Source organism: Chionomys nivalis, chromosome 11 (assembly GCF_950005125.1).
Source record: "Chionomys nivalis chromosome 11, mChiNiv1.1, whole genome shotgun sequence".
NCBI lineage: Eukaryota > Metazoa > Chordata > Mammalia > Rodentia > Cricetidae > Chionomys > Chionomys nivalis.
In genome coordinates this window covers 79,178,103-79,199,619 of record NC_080096.1, presented here as the reverse complement: position 1 = coordinate 79,199,619, position 21,517 = coordinate 79,178,103, and the positions used below count along the sequence as shown (strand labels likewise).

The 21,517-nt window shown below is 41.7% G+C and overlaps 1 protein-coding gene across 1 annotated transcript in view; it reads left to right on the top strand.

Annotated features, from left to right (window-relative positions):
• The window catches only part of Pappa (pappalysin 1), a 231,453-nt gene that overhangs the window by 122,780 nt on the left and 87,156 nt on the right, over positions 1–21,517 (top strand). The window contains exon 10 of the mRNA XM_057784762.1: positions 19,112–19,305. Coding sequence (XP_057640745.1) covers positions 19,112–19,305 — 194 coding nt within the window. The remainder of the gene's footprint in view (positions 1–19,111; positions 19,306–21,517) is intronic.

Below are 21,517 nucleotides of genomic sequence, written 5' to 3'. Positions count from 1 at the left end.
CAAGTCAGTATTCCTTAGGATCAAACTGCCTATCTGCCACAGATCAAGGCCCACTACCCCGTTTGCAAACCAGGGAGGCCTGCCCCACAAAGAGTGAAAGAAACAGGCGGCCTCTGATTCCAGCAGGGAGGAATTCTAGCTCTTAGCCCTGAGTCAGTTTGCTGACTCTCAGGAAGGGGTCAGGACCAGAGAACCCACTTGAAGCTTTCTTAAATGTAAGGAATTGAGATCAGACTTTGATGTGTGCTTTTGAAGGGCAGCCCTCTGGAGTCCTGGCAGGTGAATCTGGGCAGTTAAGAACAAGGACTTCCTTATGGTACTAAAAGGGACCAGAAATCCATCTGCCTTGAAGTGTATCCATACACTTATAGCTTAGGTAAACTTGAAGAGAGAAAAAGTCTCTGGGCTGGTAGCAAGGCCTTTTTCTGGGTGGTGGCTCTCTTCTGCTGCTTTGAGTTCCTGTTGAGTTGGAATAGATATTTAATATTCATGAGCTGTGATCTCTACTTGAAGGGAATACCCTGAGGGAAATTGAAATATTAAGCAAGGGAGGAATATAGTCTTAATTGTATCCTCCTTTTCTTTTTTGGAGACAAAAGTAATGTTCTTAAAATAAAATGATGGATGGGCAGTCTACAAGCTTCATTGTGTAGAAAAGGGCAGACGCTAGCTCCAACATCTGCGCACCGACCCGGGCTGAAGTGTGCAGACTGTCCACTAGATTTCACCCTTCCTTCCCTCACTCTCTGTTAACTGTACCTTCTGTTTGCCAAGCTCTGTGCTGGTTTCAAGGAAGCAGCAGCATGTAAGGCAAGCCAGGGAGGGCTGAAAAAGGCCCGACAGTGATTTCAAAGTCACGACTGCTAGGAGCTCAGATTCCTTAGCACTCAGGGCAGGAGAGAGCTTTTGTAGTAAGAAAAAAGGGTCAGCATGGTGGATTACAAGGAAAACTGAGGACATAGCTTTGCAGGCAGAGGGTCTTCAAGGCCTGTGAGCACTGTGATTACTTATAGCCTGAAGGAAGGAGAAGGTGGCCAATCTGTGTACCCTGTGCTGCTCACAGTAGTCCCCTGTGTACTTGCACAGACCTGGATCAGTAAATCATTTCCTAAGGTCAAAGCCAACCCATTGCAGGTTTTGGCAATAAAGTCCCATTGAAACTCATGTAGGCCCCTTTGTTAATATACTGCCACCACAAAGGACTGCTACGCTGTGGCCAATGGAAGCCCTCTGTGGTCCACAAGGTCAGGTAGTTACTATCTGTCACTGTCCTGAAGATGTTGGTCACAGATGGCTGCTGCAGAGAAAGATGGGTGGCTCTTAGGTGTAAAAATAGAGAGAGGGATAAAAAAGGGGGAGAAAGGAATAAGGGGAGAGTAAGACAGAGGGAAACAGGGAGAGGGAGAGAGAAAGAGCTGTTCCTTTTACCCATCCCAAATTTGACAGTGTACATTTGTATTTACATGCTTTTGTCCTTTGTCTTTGGCAGAGAAGCACTTCTGTGTCCCCATCTTGCAGCTTGAAGCTCTGTTAAGCTTAAACATAGGACATTTTGTGTCTGGAAGCAATGGTCCCCTGAGCCCATATGGCTTAACTTCTCAAAGGCTCAGACAGCATCTGTGCCCTACCCTACCTGTAGCCCAACACTGATGTCTCCACTCAAATGTCACTTTTCCAGCGGCATTGACAGTGCTCCTGGCAGACAAGCATTGTGATGTCCTCTTTCTCGATGACACAGCAAAGCTCCCAAATGCGTGAGCAATTCAGCCGATATTTACGGAGTTGAGAAATGACCACCAGAGGAATGAACCTTTCCAAGCTCCCCCTGAGCCAGGCTGGCTGCCACACATGCCACTGACCCTCCTTTCCTGCTCCTCACAGACAAGGAAGTTGGTTGAAAGTAGGTGTTCTTAAGTAGTGAAGTTGAAATTTGAACATAAATCTGCTCCAGGGACAAATGAAGTACTCCCAGATTCCTTCCATGAGAATGCCAGTCCTTCCGATAGAGCTTGTCTTTCTTACCTGACTTGGTGGTAGTCATAATAATACAGAGGATAGGTTCTTAATGCAATTATATGAAGTTAGTTCTATGATTTTTCTATTAAGTCCTTTTAATTAATAATGTGGATCCTATAAGCTAATTTTAACATCATATAGCTCATCTGTGTAAAGAAATCAAGACACAGAGATGTTCAATAATTTATTTAAGATTTTCTTCCACCAGTAAGGGATTTTACTTTTGAAAGTGTGACTCAGGAGCTGAACAACTTATTTTTTGTTACATTTTTATCCTTAGGATTACCTAATAAAATGTGTAATCTGGGAACTGAAGGGTCTAAAAGCAAACAGATAAGGAGAAGGGGAAGCGATGCAAGAAGCAGTGGAGACTCTCATAACAGGTCTCTTTAAGAAGCACCAGCTGACATGTTTATTTACAGTTCATTAAATACTTAACACAGGAAGCAACTGAAAGGCCACTTTCCCTAAGTTGCCACTGGTTAAGGATCAAAGAGAAATTAGCATAAAACAAATCTGAAATTATAATAATCAGTAAAGGTTTTTATTTTAACTTGCTGGACAGAAAGATAAAGTGCCCTGCACTTACATCTGCAGCTGTGAGGCTCAACTCGACTTTAAGTTGCCCCTGTGTTCCCTTGGGCAGCAGCCAAGAGCTCCAAGTGACCCTGAGGATCTCACACAAGGGGTTTGTCCGCTTGCAGCACCTGCTGCATGTCAAAATGTCTGTGCTACATATGGACCTTCCCAGTGAAGCTTCACCAGTGACAGTATGGTGGGATGGATGGGGAAGACTCCTCGGAGTCCCGAAAAGCTTATGGTTGGAGTGGGTGAGTCTAGGACAGACTTCTAAGCAATGGGCTCAGACGACAGAAGTTGGAGTTTGAAAGTCCAAAACGAGGCCGAGTCCTTTTGTAGGGACAGCAAATAGCCTAGTCCTGATGGATAGACTAGTCCTGATGGATAGCCTAGTCCTGATGGATAGACTAGTCCTGATGGATAGACTAGTCCTGATGGATAGACTAGTCCTGATGGATAGACTAGTCCTGATGGATAGACTAGTCCTGATGGATAGGCTAGTCCTGATGGATAGACTAGTCCTGATGGATAGGCTAGTCCTGATGGATAGACTAGTCCTGATGGATAGGCTAGTCCTGATGGATAGGCTAGTCCTGATGGATAGGCTAGTCCTGATGGATAGGCTAGTCCTGATGGATAGACTAGTCCTGATGGATAGACTAGTCCTGATGGAGCCTAATCCAGGACCACTAGAGGCCTGGCTGGGGATATCTGGTCTTGTAAGCAAGCGTTGTTTCTAGGTAGAAGCACAGCAGACTGGAGTAATATTTTAAGGCATCAACCTCCCTGAGTAGGATGCTCTTCAGGGGCCAACAAAGTACTTTTGGCAAGCTGACCTGATGAGAAATCAGAGTGATTTTACCTCTCAACACCAGTCAGAAAGCCGGCCCAAATTATCCATAAGTTTAAATTAAGCTATCAACTGCCATTGGCAAGAATGTGAAGACCCTGGCAAGAGCTGTCCCTGCATTCAGCAGTCCAAAACCGCTCAAATAACTTGTGCTCAGCCTCATTACTGTGGAAAATGTTGGGTGAATTGCTTGAATCCCCAGCTTTTCTGTCTGTTTGTCTCTATCCCCCTCTGCCAAGAGAACTTATCAACAGGCAGGATAATTGGCTGCTGGGACCTGAAGCCTGGGGGCCTTCACTTCCTCCAGTCCCTTAGCATCTTTCCCCATGTGAGAAATGCATGGCTCCTTACCTCAAAGGGTTGTATCATCTGTCCTTCCATGCACCCCATAAATGTGTGCGATGCTCGTGTATGGAGCAACTCTCACCATGCCGTCCTGTGCTGTGAAGCCTGAATACCTTGCTGCCACTGCATGAGCCAGAAACTGATCAATAAATACTGATTATTATGGTACTAAAACAGTGATGCCTTTATTCACAAGTAGAGAATACCCTATCCCTGGAAGATAGCAAACAAGTTTGAGAATCATGCATCATACAAGGAGGTCATGAAGGGCTTTAAATTAAACAGCATGATTAAAGACAACATGCTAAGTATGCTTCTGCTGCACTTGGCGAGCCTTTTCTGGTTTTCCTCACTTCTCTATTTTGGTACAGATGTCTTTCTGAAGTCCACAGCAGTGTCGGTTCTCCCTTTCGTCTCGCCGGAGTCATCCCTTCAGAACCGAGGATTCCACTGGTGTGCTTTCTGCCCGACTGTTTTCCCACACTGCTCTCCCTCCGTGCATGTTTGAGGCTAACTCTCTACCGGGGAACTACTGCCCAGCCTTTCCCTTTTTCTACCCATTCACAAATCTAGCTTCTCTGCCTGGACTGGAGATTTCCTTACACACTCAGCACATGTACTTGGCCAGCTTTCTCCCCAAGCCTCTGTTGGCCCTACTTACTAATCAAACATTTAAACAAGAATTTTGAAAACAACCTCATTCTTACCACCTTTATCTTCACTTATATCCCAATAATTTGCTATCCCAACTTTATTTTGAAAATGTGTATTTTACTCCACATCCATTTCTCCCCACAGCCTAAACTCACCATTGCTTTCCCCAAGGCCTTTTGCGGTAGTCATAATAATACAGAGGATAGGTTCTTAATGCAATTATATTAATTAAGTTAGTTCTATGATTTTTCTATTAAGTCTTTTTAAATTAATGATGTGCCTCCTATAGCTAATTTTAACATCATATAGCCTGTCTGTGTAAAGAAAGTGTGATAAGAGAGCTCCTGCAGGTTCCACGATCCTCAATTTGTTCAGCCCCAGTCTGCTCCTTGATATGGTGAGAGAGCAATTCTCCTAGAATAAACATCCAATTTGGCCCTGTCCTCTGGAACGTGTCCACAGTGGCTTTGCATTGCCTTTGAGGAAAATGGTAATCCCAAAGATTCAAGGAGAAAAAACACAGAATAAGTCATTATGGCCAAATTAATTAAAGCAAGTAATTAATTAAAGCAAGCCTTTTTTTAAAAAAAATCTTGTACACTGCTTTCTCCCCCTAACATGGGTTCATGAGGTCAGTGGGCATGATAAGGGTTTTGCTAATTCAGGGGTAAGGAGTTTTCCAATAAGGAGATCTGGTAGGTAAACAGACAGGTTACAGAAGCAGAGCATAGCATGGTAATCATATCAAGGTTGTCATAATAACACTTGGAAACAAAAGTAGGTCAAAACAGCCTCCTAGAATAAAGGCATGGGTGCTGTTTCCTAATACAGGCAGTATAGAACGATATTGTAGCTAAAATTGCAGGTGGGGCATAGCCCAATCTTTGAGAACCAGTGATTTAATCATAATCATGCCAAGACCTTCATGGTCTGAAGCAGTCTTTTGCAGGCTAGGTTCTAGTATCCTATTTAGCTTTATACTTCTATGGTTTTTGTTTTGTTTCTCTAGCATCTCATTGGCTATCAGCATCCCCTTTCCTGGCAAGGTCCTCCCCACCACCAATTGCTTCCTGGAGAGATACAGCCTAGGTGTTTACTCCTAAGGCAGTTCTTCTCAAGATAACGTAACATTGAGCTGCTGGTCCCACCCTCCCATATGTTCACCAGACATCCCAGAGCAAAACACAATGCGGTCAATATTTACATACAGCACCTCCCTCTACTCACTAGAAACTGGCATATAATTTGTAGGCTTAGTAAACAAGAAATAAATGGATTAAAGAAGGATATATTTTTCATGAGATAACTTTATGTCTTAGGCATCGAGGTGTCAAAGATCTTCAAAGTCCAGCAGACTGTGGCTTGAATGGAGGCTTTCTTCTTATCTAAAGCAGAACACTCAGCTGGTTCCGAGTCGGGGGTGACCCTGGAGCTGTGATATGTGTGTTCAGTTCCCAGTTCTGTGAAAGAGCAGTAGGGGCTACTTTTGTCTCCTCATCCACACAGTGGGCTTGTTACTAAGTTATTTTCCAGGAAGTCCCCCACCTCCAAATTTTTGTAATATCTGTTATTAAATCTTTTTGATCCTTATTTTATTTTCATGTAAGAAGGAGTCAGGTGCCCATAAGTCTCTCATTCCCACCTCTGTGCTGACTGTAGTTCAAATTTTTAAGAACTTTAGGTGAATTGAGTGGTTATTTAGATTACCCATAAGACTCTTAGATAACCCCAAATTGTGCGGCTTCTGAGTATGGAGCACAATCCTAGGCTAGCTTCCTTTGGGGTACAACACCTAATTACCTGGTGGCTGGAAAGAACAGCAGGCATGCCACCCCCTAGGCAGAGGATTCAAAGGGAAGTGGGTAACTCTGTAAATAGTGCTGCTTTAAGGGGCATTTAAGCCAATGCTCTTTGTTAAGGAAATTGATGGCTTTGTAAGTACTGTGTCTGAAGGGAGTGCTTGAGCTGAAGGCCCCAGCTCTCCTTGTAAATTTCCTAATGGACTCTGAGCCTGCAGGCTGGGCCCAGCACCTTCGTTCATTTGCCAACAAAAACTTAGATTCCTCTTTTTGAAAATGAAAACGTTTAGCCAAACTCAAGTCAATGAGCCTCCGTACTTTAAGCGCAGCACAAGGTAGTAGATGTTAAGTGTTTCCTTCAGGAAACCAAGGTTACTGAGCTCTAGAGGAGATTTTCTTCCAAATGTTAGATTTTTGGGATGAGTGCTTTTAATTTGTCTTATCATTTTGTTTTTCTAACATCTGAAGGTTGGTCATTATTTCACCGTTTTCCTGACAAAGAAAGGACTTGGATGGAACTGAAGTGTGCTGGCCATTCCAAAGATGTGCCCCCTGCTGCCTTAGATTTCTGGGCCCCAAGTGACCCAAAATCATGGGGCGCCCCAGAAAGAAACAAGCCAGCCCGTTGCAAAAGACCCTCCTCTGTATTCACAGCTGTTTCAGAAAGATGAGAAGTGTACAGAATGAGCATACAGAACGGTGGATTTTAGCATCAAACTAGGGTAGATTTGAGTCTTGATCCCTGCAACTCTCTTAGCGTCTTCAAACCTCAGTTTCTTTTTACCTTTTGGACAATGACAACACTAACTACAAAAAGATCTACAAGGATTAGGTAATTGTAGGTATTTGAAACATTTAATTAAGAGTCTAGCACTTGGCAAACCATCCTCTTATTTACTTAGCAAATACACTAAATGTGACTTTAATTGGCCAAGTAGATGAAGCTATAGTACGATAGCAAGGGACAGCAACTAGCCTTCCTAGGGAAGGAATGACAGATAGGGTTTCCAGAAGGTATGCATGGTTAATCTATGAATTAAAACTAAATGAGGTTAGTCATAAGAAAAACACCTGGGACATTAGACGAAGTACCTCCCTGCATAAGTGTGTGTGTAGGGGGAGGTGTGAGGGTGGGCATGGTTCCCTCAAGGGGCAATCTCACTAGCAATCTGCCTCAATCAGAAAACAGAATGTGTTAGTGGTGAGGAAGCTGTAGAAATAGCTAGGGACAAGATCACACCTGGCAATTGTCATTAAGTCTGTCAGAAAAGAGTAGACGCATATAATTCAGGATCTGAAGCAGCTGATTACATTTTCAGACCCACTGAAGCTTGAAAGAAAGTATTCTCCCATGTCCCTCGGAGTCCCCTTCTTTTCAGATTAGATATCTTATTCCCGAATGAGGATTGCTTTGTTCGTGATGCTTATACTGGATCCCACTTTCTGACTGCAGTACAGCTCCTTGTGGCCCAGAGTTCATCTTTTAAGGCACGGTTCATCCAGCTAAATACAAGAGGACATCTCTGGCTAGTGTTCTGGGATTGATAACTAGCAATGCCATTTTCCATCCCTTGTTTTTGTATGGGCAAACCTCTTTCAGTCGGTGGAGACTGACCTCAGAGCAACCACAGATTCTTGAAAGCTGTTTTGAATAAGAAAAGTCATGATGACCCTTTCTATACCTGATCAAAACGCGTCATGGTTTTGATTTCTATGTCCAAATGTACCAGTTAACTCATTAGATTTAGGACCGTTGTCCACCTTTCTTCTCACTCCCTCTTGTCTTTCCCCCCTTTTTATTTGAGGATAGTGAAAAGACATTCACACACACATACACATTTCTTTAAGAACAAAATGCAGTAAAACAACACAAATTAAAAAGCATACAGATTCTAATTGACATAAAATCCTATTCCAAAGTCTAAATATTATCCTCATTATTACATAAAAGAAAGAGCAAACTTACCCGAAGGTGATCTGCTTGTTTCCTGTCTCCCGATCTTCCAAGCACGACAATGTGTCTCACTGAATTGGAAATGGAGGATGCTGTGTCTTGAATGCTTCGTTCTTTTGGATTTTTCTGAACCATATGGCAGGAGGATGGACTTCGTGTTGACCAATCAGGGCTCAGGATGAGAGTCACCCATGTTGTCACTCTGGCTACTACATGGGAACCCTACCAAGAACCCAGTACACTGCAGTACCTTAGTCATGACCAGCCTTGCCAGAGTATGGTTACTGGCTTGGTTTCATGTGGTGCCCTGACTCATCCTCCAGTCCTTGGCCCACTGGTACACATAACATAAGTTTATCCAAATGCCTTGGTTGGAATCTCCAGGCTGCTATAACAGAATGACGGGTTCCGTGTTTTACTGGATTGAGAAGGATACACATACATGTATATATTTTTATTTACATGCATGATCTTCCATTATGCTCATATACATGAAGTTCACAGGATTATCAAACATTGCATTTTCTCAGCCTTTATGCAATAATAATGGTTCTTCACTAACCAGTCAGGACCCTTGGCTTCTGAAAAGTTTCTGCTCCCAAAAACCTTGCCACTAATACAATAATGCGAATTAGACCAACTTAAAACAAATTAGAAAAAAAAATAGCTTTACTGGATGCAAACGCTCCCAGATGGCTTTCCAATCCCCCAGAGAGGAGATGGGAAAGGAAGACCAGAACACCATGTGTTTGTTTTCTGGGAGCTGTTTAAATACCCTGTGGGAGTGGTCTTGAGCATCTTTGGAGAGGGGTCATCATTAGACAGGCTTTCTCTGGGGCAAAGTCTGAACTGAGGCAACTCCCAGGGAGGAGGACTTCCACCTGAACATTTCAGACTCTTTCAATATATGGATGTCAAGGACTGAGGTGAAGCTTCCATGCAAACAGTCTCCAGCAATTAACTGTGCTGTATGTGGCACCATACTTAACTATTCTGAATCTCAGTTGCTGCATTTGTGAGCGGGCTGTACATAGGCTATGTTAGTTACTGAAGGCATTTGCAGCACAGACCTGTCTATTCGGTGTGCATGTATTTACAGATGGTCTTCTGTGTCTGGAATCTGAACACAGTGGTGAGAAAACTACCTGTCCTCTGCTTTCATGGAATGGCTGCTCTCATTTAGAAAAAAAAAAAACATCAGATAAATATTTGAACAGACAAGCTAATGTTCTGAGAGGAGTAGATTAGCAGTAAACAGAAGCCGTAGGAGAGCTTAGAATTGTATTTGGGGAATTTGTTTGGATAACCCTTCATTAAACAGGTAAATGGTCATGGTAAAACATAAGTAAAGAAATGAAAAGAGATTTGGTGATTTGGGAAGTGAGTTCAGGTATGCACCTGAAATAAAAAAGGTGAAAACATTACTTAAGAATATTGACACCTTCTAGTATTTTCTGTGTATTATTGTATCAGATCTTTCCAGTCACTTCACAAAATGGATAAGAAAAGTAAAGTTGCCTTAAAGAGTAAATACCAAAGCAAACGGACAGAGTAGTTGAAAGATGGTATACGTTATTAGATGCCAAAGAATAATTTAGAGCAAAGTTGAAATTGGAATTTTGATTTCTGGCACAAGATATGTGTTTCATTAATGCCCTCTTCCATGTCTTTCAAGAAAACTTCAGCACTCACAGTTTTCAAGGATTTTACTTTCCAGTCTTCCATTTCAGTCTGAAAAATGCAGGCTTGAGGATTAAAGGGTTAAAGGAATAAAGATCCAAGAAAATTTGAGAGTAATATTTGAAGATTGTGAAGTTATTTAATCTAACTTGTTTACTAGCCAGAAGAAAAGACTGAAGCCCAGAAAGAGAAGAACCTGTCCTCTCTCCTTCCTGCCTGCCTCCCTCCCTCTCTCCCTGACCCTTCCTTTCCCCCTTCCTCTTCTCCTTCCTTCCTCCCTACCTCCCTCTCTCCTTTCTTTTCTTCTTTCCTTCCTCTTTCTTTTTCTGTAGACTTCTTCCTTTCTTCTCCCCTTTCCTTTCCTTCCATTCCATTCCTTTCCTTTCACATCCAAAACATTTAGAATCTATTTATAGTATGCTGTCTTTTTGCATATCAATGTTTAGCCCCCTTCCCCCATTTATTAACTTGGATTCTCTAGGTCAAATTTTATTTTGTTATTTCCTGTTGCTGATTTTAGAGGTCTTGGGATCTTAGACATCATTTGTTCTTGTGCCCACATCTATTTCATTGCCTTTAATAATTCATATGGTATTAATTGTCCCCATCCTTTCATATCATGAGATGTAATTGGAGCTCCAAAGAGACCTAGATATAAAAATTATTTGGGGCTTTGATTATTCGGGCTTCTTGGATGTGTTGTCTTTATATTCAGGTCTCTATCTGTGCTGCAATCTTTTCAGGCCATTTAATAAGTATACTAAATTCAAGGTAATATCAACACACCTTCAATTCTAATTCAGAAGATTGCCAATTCCCTTTATTAAATTTCAGTACAATATATATTCTCTTTTCTATCCAGCCATTCTATTTCTTGTCAAAGTTGCAAAAGGCAGAAAATAAAGCAGTGTTTAGGACATAAGGTGAAACAAAGGACCTTGTAATGAGTTAGTTACAGAGTTGCATTGTTATGATTAATATATGCCAGAACATGTACTAGACCTTCATTTAAAACTTGCTTTAAAGTCTTTATGTAGAATAACCTGTTGGAATAATTTGAAATTAGGTTTGGTGTTCAGTTTGTTTACTTTTTGTTGATGTTGTTTTTATTGTAGACAGTGTCTCACTCTAACAAAGTATCAGAGTTTTTGTTAGCTTGACAAAACCTGGACTTCTTCAGAAGAAGGGAATCTCAGTTGAGGAATTCCTTGCATCATATTGGCCTGTGGGCATATGTTCTTTTTATCTATCTATCTATCTATCTATCTATCTATCTATCTATCTATCTATCTATATCTATCTGGCTTTCCAGATAGGGTTTCTCTGTGAAACAGTTCTTGCTATCCTGGAACTCACTCTGTAGACCAGGCTGGCCTTGAACTCACAGACATCCCCCTGCCTCTGCCTCCCAAGTGCTCGAATTAAAGGTGTGAGCCACCACTGCCTGGCAGGCACATTTTCTTAATTTGTTATTGGTGTAAGAGTGTTTAGCCCACTGTGGACAGTACAGTCCTTTGGCAGTTGGGGCTGGACTATATCATGAAAGCGACCTAAGAATGAGCCAAGTAACAAGCCAGAAAGAACATCCGTCTCTGCTTCCAGTCCTACCTCTAAGCTTTGTCTTGAGTTTTTACCCTAACATACTTCAATGATAGACTGTGATCTGAAGTATAAGTCAAAAAAGCCATTCTTCTTTTGCTCCTGGTCAGAGTAGTTTATCACATCAACAGAGGCCAAGCTAATGTACTCATAAAGGACTCAAATTCATGGTCCTTTTCCTTTGGCCTCCTAAGTGCTGAGATTACAGGTTTCCCAAGGTTATACACGGATCACTGAGACAATTTTAGATAATTGATTATGGCAATTATAAAACTCCACCAGAGCTTTATTAATCATTTACTGAGTTTCTCCTATAAGACTGACATTATCCTAAGTATCAGGGACATGATTTGAGTAAGCTGGAGCCAGTCTAGCGCTATCTCAGAATCAAGATGTATACATAATAACATTTATTTATTATTAAATAGTAACCACATAGTATGATCAGGCAATTTTATAGATTCTAAAAATAAAACATGCATTTCTGTGAAACTTAGAAAGATGCAGGGAATAGTAACACATAAAAAAATTTATAAAAATATTTTTGTGTGGTCCTATGGGTCATCAAATCAAGGCTTCACACATGGTAGGTGAACATGGTATCAATGATCTACACCCCAAACTTCCAACTTTGGGTTTCCTGATGTATAATAAATTCTGTGAAGGGATTCAACCACTTGGAAATGAGCACATACTATATGTAAACAGGGCTGTTCTTTGAGTTGACTTTTTACTGAAGAGGTCACAGAAAGAGCAAAAAAAAAAAACAAACACAAATTTGTTACAAGTTTAAGCTTCTAACGTAATGAAAATTTAAATAGAAACTTTTTGAATGGACAGCTGTCAGTCTATGTGGATGGATGGATGGATTGATGGATGGGTGATGAATGGGTAGATGGAGAGATAGTGGATGGGTGAGTATGTGGGTGTATGGGTGGTCGATGAACCTGTAAGTAGCAGGAATAATAGTGAGACAGTCGCATAAAGCTGACTGGTAGGTCATGATACAAATTCTTGGTTTTGTTGTGTATGATAAAGTGAGAAACACCTGAGATATTGTATGTGGAAGTGTGTTGTTACAAGGTAAACATCGTAACTATGTCTGAAGGGAAGGATGCAAGAAAATATCCAAAAGTGGCACTTCAAGAAAGATGGACCAGGATGGTGGCAATGGAACAGAATGCATCTTTTTGGAATATCCGCAGGCAAAGGAGGCAAAGGATGTGTTGATGGCCTGAATGGGATATGTAAGGTGGGGTGAAAAGACAAATAGGTGAGACAACAGAGAGGGTTGGGCTTTCTCCTCTGTGGCATGGTTGTTGATGTGCTCCATCACTAACATGGAAAAAGGGACCAGGGGTGAAACTAATGTTCTTGTTGTGTGGTGTGCATTTAAATAGACGTTTGGCACAAATCCCACTATAGGCCACTGGAACTCGGAGAAGAGACCGTATCTAGATTCATATATGTGAATACAATTCATTGTCAGAATTTTCTTGAAATTATTATTCAAGCTTTAAGATAGATGAGAGAATTTAGAAAAATTCAATGTTTCCAGACCTAGCTATGAAGTCTGGAAGTACTTACTCTAAAGAGAATCTATGAGACTGTACGTGAAGGTATGTGAGAGATGCCATGTGAGAGAAGGGGCTAGGTTGGCGTGGTGGCATGGAGGAAGGGAGCGATATGGCAGAACTAAGGGACAGAGGAGACAAGGGGAAGAGAAGAAAGGAGAGAAGAGAGATTCAAGTGGAAAGAGTGCGGTCACACTTTCACGTGCCTTGAGGGAATGAAGCGAAGATATTGATGTCATGATTAGTTTCAGCACCACTGAGGTTGCTGGGGGACCTGACTGTTACAGTAGTAAGTACAGAAGCCAGAGCTGAGACAAATGAAGAATGAATTACGGGAGGAAAAAGTAGAAGGGATATACACAGATTCTTCTTAATAAATTTTCTTATGAGATGTAAGGTAGGAGAAATAATAGTAATAATAGTAAAAATAATAATAATAATAATGAGATATTAAATCTAAGTTTCTGTGTTTTTATTTAAAGACTTTGTATTAAGGAAAATTATTTTTAAATATTGCAAACTCGGGTAGACTGTACTGTTCCTGATCTTCTGTAAGAAATGAACAATATGCCTGGAAATAAGAGCTGGTTAAAACTGGGAATGCAGAAATGTATTAGAGCAGCAGGCCGGGTGCCCCTATGCTGGAGACACCGGCAGAAGTCTTCATGGTGCAGACACAGACTGAAGACCAGGCTTTCAGGCTGAAGAGATAGGAGTGGATGCTCTGAGGAATGAAGGAAAAGAAGTAGAGAGATGTGGCTGGAGCTTAGGTTAAACAAGGGATCTGGGCTGGACTAGGAAAGGAGTTGAAAGCTACATGAAGATTTTGAAACACTGTAGGCATCAATTAAATATTCCAAACATGGTGAAATCCGCCCTTTAGAGTCACTCCGACTGAGAGGGAGCTGGAGGTGGAAGCGACCTAAAGTGCCGTGTGAGATTACTGTGAGGGCCAAATCGAAGGAGACATAGGCAGTGCACCGAGGGTTCCTTCCATTTCTGTTTTGTTCAGGTTGCTAGAGGACGCCCAGCTGTCACTGTAGGGCAGGGAAAGGGATTTCAGGTTCATGCTGGCTTGTGATCAGCCCTTGAAGAAAGCAATCATCAACATGAGCTCTTCAGATTCCACATGTGAAGCTGCTTGGCATGTGGAGGGCCCTGTAGCAGCCCTCAGCACGCTGTCTATTGTGCTGATCCAGTTGAAGAAGTTATAAACAAAGTCTTGGTTTGAAGAAAACTAAATGAGGATAGTGATATGGCCTTAACGTGAAATTTTTAAAAGAAAGGAAGCATCAGGTTAAGATATTTCTGTTCCAGATGCAACAGCTCAACACATCCTCCCCAAGCAAGCCCCCAACCTTCCATCATTTAAACTATTGGGTCCCAATCCACTTCTAATTGCCCTGTTCCAAGACATTATTATTTGAATCCAAAGATTACACATTTTGGCATCTTTTTTGCTGTTGTGTTTGCCTGGATGAATTATTATGTGACACCAAGTTTGCTGTGCTTAGATTCATTCTTAAATAAACAGCGGAGCTTAAAAATACTATTCTTTTCTTGTTTTCAAAGAAATAGAAAAAAGGGGCTGAAGAGATGACTCAGAGGTAAAGAGCACTGGCTGCTCTTCCAGAGGTCCTGAGTTAAATTCCTAGCAACCACATGGTGGCTCACAACCATCTGTAATAAGATCTGGCATCCTCTTCTGCACTGCAGTATACATGCAAGAAGAACCCTGTATACATATTAAATAAAAATCTTTAGAAAAAAAAAAGAAATAGAAAAAAGTAGTGACTATTGTATTGACTAAGATCTCTGAAATCCCAGCCATTCTTCCATCTGCTGGAGATAGACATAGACAATGAGGTTTCAAAAGCTGAGCTGACTTTTTAAAGACATGCTCAGAGATCTCACCCTTCCTTTGGAAGTTATTCTAGTGCTGAGAAGCACACATTGAAATGATTTGTTTATTCATTGTATCCTAAGTCAAGTCTATCACCTGGGACCAAAATTCTCCACCGCTCTATGCATAGGCAGTTTGTACTTTTTCTTTCCTGGGGTAGAATCTTGGGAGCTCTGATAGCTTCTCAGACTCCTTTATCCATACCAATGGAAATTGTGAGAGGATCTAAAGATGCCCCAGAAGTAATATTGCAACTTGTCAAAGGTGACATTCAATTTTGTTCCCATAATTTAATAATTTAGTGGGGCCAGACTCACTAGGAAAGGAATCACAATTATTAGAAACTCAAGGAGGATTTTTTTTTTTTTCGAGACAGGGTTTCTCTGTGGCTTTGGAGCCTGTCCTGGAACTAGCTCTGTAGACCAGGCTGGTCTCGAACTCACAGAGATCCGCCTGCCTCTGCCTCCCAAGTGCTGGGATTAAAGGCGTGCGCCACCATCGCCCGGCTCAAGGAAGATTTTTAACTTTTTCCCTAAAGAATATTTTCCCAAGAAGCTTCAGAAAATGGCTTCGACCATACTAATTTTGTGCATTCGAAAACTTAATTTAAATTTGTTTCTAGAGGGTTTCATATTTGTATATCGCTAGGCTCATGCATTGTGAGCCTAGAGAGATGGCTTCTCATGTAAGATGTAAGAGCTCTGACTGCTCTTACTGAGGATTGGGACTTCCAAAACCCCTGTTAGATGGCTCACAAGCACTTAGGAGTCTGGTGGCAGAGGTTTCATTGCCCCTGGCCTCCTGCAGGCAGGCAGTACAAATAAAGTCATACAGGTATATATGCCTAAATAAAAACAGAGAAAGAAATCTTTTAAGAAGCACACTGGGATGCTCCCTTTTCCCTCTTATCTCCCATAGCATTATCAGTCTCCCCCAATACCACTCCCCTTTCTATATTGATAACTTTTAGTTTTTCATGATCCCATCACTTAGGAATGTCTGGTCCAGACCCTTAAGTCCCCAAAAGTTAGCATGAGGTATAGAAAGGCAAAATATCATGTATAACATTAACAAATAAGCAGAACCAGAGCATTAGTTAGCTCACACCCCAAGTGCCACTTCATGCCTAGGAACTTTCCACAGTAGATCCACCCTAGCGTTGGTCAATATTTTAGTGAAAATTGTCTCGCGTCTCTAGACTTTGCCTTCAAAGCTGTAGTGGGTGAAACAATGCCTGCCTACCTCAACAAGGTTTTTATCATATGCTTTAGGGATTCAGGGACAAAGTATTTTATTTTGACATTCAAAACAGGTAAAAACTGAACAATAAGTCTATATAAGGCTGATGAATTACCTGTCCATGTGCCTCACAGTCTTGAAACTAAGATTACTTCCTCCAAACAAGGAGAAAGTTTCACCTTGTAAAAACTCAGTTTGGAAAGGTTGGCCTTGTCCTTTCCATCAAGTTTTCTTGATGGGCAGACAGATTTTTAAATCTGTCATCACGTATAGTGATGAATCCAAAATGCTCAGTTCCTCTTTGGCAGGAGAAGATGGGGTTAGATGTTGAAAGCAGACTGCTTAGTGTAAGGTCCACTGCAAACCAGTCCCTACTTGTGTCTCAGTTCTTGATCCTTCATCCTAAGGTAAAGTCTAAAGAAAACTTCCAAAGTCTCAATAGGAATGTGCATGTCAGGGATTCTCTAGTTTAGCCATGTATTCATTCCACAAATACTTGTTGAATGTCTGCTGTGGTTTCTAGCTCTCTCCTCTGTCTCTCTGTCTCTCTCTCTGTCTCTGTCTCTCTCTCTCCCTCTCTCTCTCCTCTCAACATTTACAGTATCCCTTCCCCCTTCCAGTGGGACATATGCTATTATAAATGTCACTTGGCTGCTACACAGAAGGTGGGATGGCAGGGTGATCATTTGCCCTTGCTGTAGACTTTAAATTCTGTACAATAACCGGCTCCCGTTCAACATAAAGCTTTTAAGGGACACTAAGGAAATTGATGCAATGGAAACAAGAAGCCCAGTTTGTTTTATTGCTGTTGCTGCTGTCTTTGTTTCTCCTGGCCATGCATTTGTATTCAGTTCCTTACCCTGTTCTTTTTACTGCTTGAGGCAGAGAGCGTGGGGAAGGAACGAGAATTCCCCAGACAAAACTCTGGCGGATGGAGTAGAGAGACTCCCCTAGGACACTAGGAGCAAGAGAAACCGAATAGCAGACTCTACGGATGTTATTTTTAAAAGAGACTCACAATAGCTTTGTCAGCGTAATGTTGGAGAAGAAATGAGATGTGGTCATTTTCTCTTTCCTTCTCTTCACCTCCCTCCTTCCAGCTCTCCCTTCCTCAGTCATTTTTGCTCTCCCTTTCACTCCTTTCCACCCGACTTCCTTTCTCTTTAAACCTTTTAAAATCCATGTATTTACTGGGTGCATGTATGAAAGTTAGGTGCAGTTTGGAGGTGTCAGTTCTCGCCTTTCATGACCTGGGAGGGTTGAATTCAGATCATCAGGTTTGATGTTGTGTCTTTCCCCACTAGACTATCTCAGCAGTCTGAATCTTTGTCTCTCTAATACTAGTTCTTCTTTATCTTTTCACTACTTTGGTCTACCTGTCGATAGCCCACCTTACTATCTAGCTGGGTAACTCTTTTCCTGACTGTGTCTGTCTGTACATCTCTCCATTCTCGGATTCTAGTTCTAATCAGTTTTATCATAATCATAAATCTAATAATAAAGACATAAGCCTTTAGGACAATTTTTTGCTGTGCTGAAAGGGTTGTTCGCCTCGGGGAATGAATTAAGTCATCTTAAAAAGTAGATTTTATGCAATCTTATTATAATTTCTCCCTCTCTGTCTTTACATTGAAGGAAGACAAAGGTGGTACCCAAGTTAGCCAACTTCATAATCTTATCCTTAAAAGGTCATGTTTTTTTCATTCTATGAATACTGAGTATAGTCAATATCTCTCTGCTAGGCACAAAGAGCAATGCTCATACTTCTCATCTTTATAGAAATTGTCTCTTTGGCCTAGAGTTGGACAATATAATTTGCTGCAGCCCCCTTCGTTGGGATTGGATTTATGGTGAATTTCCCTTGTGTTGGATCTTAACTTTTATTGTTTCTGAACTGACCATTGTCCATGGTCACTGTGAAGCTGTGGGAAGTACTGACCTTGTATTTCTGTCCATGTTAGAAGTACCTGACGTGCTGGTCACTGGACTTTTCAGCGGGCTCATACCCATCATCCAATAATTAAATTATAATGAATAGACTTATTCTGGCATGTGTGATAATATTTTACTATGTAAACTGTTTGCAGAAGTAAACAAGAAATTTGAGAGGCTTGGAAGAGACTCAAGGTTCTGTTGTCCCTGAATGCAATGACTTCCTTTACAGATAACAACAGAAAAATTTAAGTCCTTTCCCCATACCCATGATCCTAGGTTCTTTCTAGAATGGTAGAATGGTAAATTTCTGTGTGCCTGTTGTTCAGACATAATAGCATGCTCTTTACTCTCAAAGTGTTACAGGTGTGCAGTCATATATGTCAACCATAAGCGCCAACCTGTGTACCAAATTTCGAGAGCGTTTTCATTGTTGATAATTTACTCTCGGTCCATGCACAGTTTCCATTACCATCCCTCTAGATCCCCGTTGCATTTTCTGCTCTCGGTTTCTACAGCTTTTACTCCTTCTGAAAATGGAGTCATGCATGTGTTCATTTACTCGACACAACCTCTGCCAGTTTCATTTGTCCAGTGATTCTCAATCTTCCTTACTCTGCAACCTTTTAAAAGAGTTCTTCATACTGTGGTGACCCCCAACCATAGAATGATTTTCATTGCTATTTCATAACTAATTTTGTTATTGATATGAATTGTAATGAAAATATCTGATATGCAGGATTTCTGATATGAGACCCCAAAGGGGTCTTGAGCCACAGGATAAGAACCACTGAATAAGCTGTTGGGTATAACAGGACTTCTTTAATTTTTTCCCCTTAAGGCTAAAGAAGACTATCCTAATGTGACTAAGGACCATGGGTTCAACAGTTTCTAGTTTGGATGCTCTCTTCTACAGCTGCTGCTGATGGCTAAAGGCAAAGGAGAAATGTTTATTATTGTCCTCCTTTCTGTGTCAATCTCCCACAGATGAACCCAGCCGATGCTATTTCCATGATGGGGATGGGATGTGTGAAGAGTTTGAACAAAAAACTAGCATTAAAGACTGCGGAGTCTACACACCCCAGGGGTTCCTGGACCAGTGGGCGTCCAATGCTTCAGTATCCCATCAAGACCAGCAGTGCCCAGGTTGGGTTGTTATTGGGCAACCGGCAGCATCCCAGGTAAGCTCCTAATTTTGGGGGGCTCCTGCTGAAGACTCCCCTTTTCTTTGATATGGCTCTCAAGGTGCCCACTTCAAACACAGTGTCACAGGTCATGTCCACCTGAGCACTTCTTCAGCCAAGTGTGATACCAGCAGCTGCTCAGTACCACTGAGAAGACAGGGGATGCAAGCATCGTGGGGACGACAGTTGTGCCCCATGTTCTTTATATTATGACTCAGATACAGGAAAGAATTGTTTTGAATATGCCATTGAAATTCATTAGGGGGTGAGAACTATTTGTGAAATCTTTAGTCTTTTTTTTTTTTTTTTTTTTTTAAAAAACAGGAACTCTCAATTTGTCTTCTTACTGAATGAAGAGCAACCATATCCAGATTTCCTCTATAGTCTCTCCAGTTTTCTGGGTTCCACTTTCCCCTTATATTTAAAATAGGCGTTTAGCTTGTTGCACCCCAGGGACTATGAAACTGGGACTCATTCCCCAGTCCCCTAATACACTGTTTGTATGACATTGCTCTCCCACAGGGGACTGATAGCCTAGATGAGCGGTGGAGAGTTTTGGGGCTGCCAGAACTTATGTGGTCCTAGGGATGGCTGTGCTTCCCTAGAGCCTCCTTTGCAATTTTCCGGCCTCTTTGGAGACTCCCATTTCTCAGAGACACAAGGCAGTACTTCTACCTGGCCAGCACAGTGGTCATTTCTGAAGCTAATCCGTCTCCTGACCTTACAGATGAGCCATGTTTCTCAGTCATCCCTCTCTAATATGGCTTCTTTATTCAAGCTCACTGAGGTCCAACTGAGATTTAGATGAATGAGAAACTGGGCCTTGGGTTGGGGTCTGATGAGAATTACTGAGTGTGGTGTAAAGTAGCACTTATTCATTTTCACCTTTATTTCATCATCTCTGCATCTCTCCTACTCCTGCTCCTATTATTGAATTTTTTACTTGCTCACTTGTATGTGTGAGTAGATGCCCTCAGGAGAATGGAAAGATGTGGGTACTCAGGATCCCCTGGTGCCATCCATGTGTAGTGCTAGCCTAGCAAGGAATGGGTCAGCAATTCCCCTCTACTTTTATGACTCAGCACTTGGTCTCACCTGCATGGTCCTTCCTCCACAGAGAACTTCAAGTGACTTATCTGTGTCCTCTCTTGTCTCCCACAGTGGACTGCCACAGCTCTGAGAATAGAGTAGGCTCCATTCATCTTTCCCCATCTTCAAAGGCCAGCATGTAGATAACTCTAGGTGCCAGCATTGTCTGAGTTTTGTTTTGATTATAAATGCTCACGTGCATGCATGGCATGCACATGCAAGTGCGTGCGCGCGCACACACACACCTACTTACAAGTGAGGCCAAGAAAAGATGTCCAGTCATTGTTTCTTCATCACATCAAATATGCAGGAATTCCAAATTCAGGTAGCATCCCAGGCTTAGAGGTGTTTGAAAAACGTCATTCAAATGAGGGAATTATTAGTACTCTAAGAACCTTTCAAACACAGGAGCAATGGGGGCAACTGTGCTTTAAAACCATCCAAAGATTATTGCTTGTCATTTGAGCTAAAGGAAAAAATTCCCCATCTCATTTGGGAGAAAAAGGACTTTCATGGGACAATTAATCCAATCTTGTAGGGAGAAGGCTGTCAAGAATTACAGCTGATTAGTTCTAACTAAACAAGAATCCAATTAAAAAATCATTATAAATACTAACTCCTTGATCTATAAAGAGGAGAGGAGGAAACAAAATCATCCTATTGAATTATTCATTGTTACCAATTTTATTTTAATGAAATCGACTAGGTTCCATTACTCTGAGCTTGGATATAGTCTTTGTTACAAGGACACCCAGCTGTAACGAAATTTGCCATAATGAGGTCGCCTCGCTGGAGTATACAGGGTCAGTGTGTGCAGCCTAGACGCAGCATCAGGAAAACGAAAATGAAGGCTTGGAGGGTACAAAAGAACAGTGCCCCAGCTTCCTTATATAGGAACATATGTCCCTACCCCACATGTCCACATCTGCCCATGCACACAGGTACAGTCATGTGCACACAAATAGACATACACTCACACAGGCAGCATATAGGCAAGCCCTAGTTCTGAAGATATTGCTCCCTTATGGCAACAGGCAAGGAGAAAGCATGGCTATGCCACTCATTACCTTGGTCAGTGATTAGAGGAGCCTAATAGTTCATTTTCACCCTGTCAGGGTCT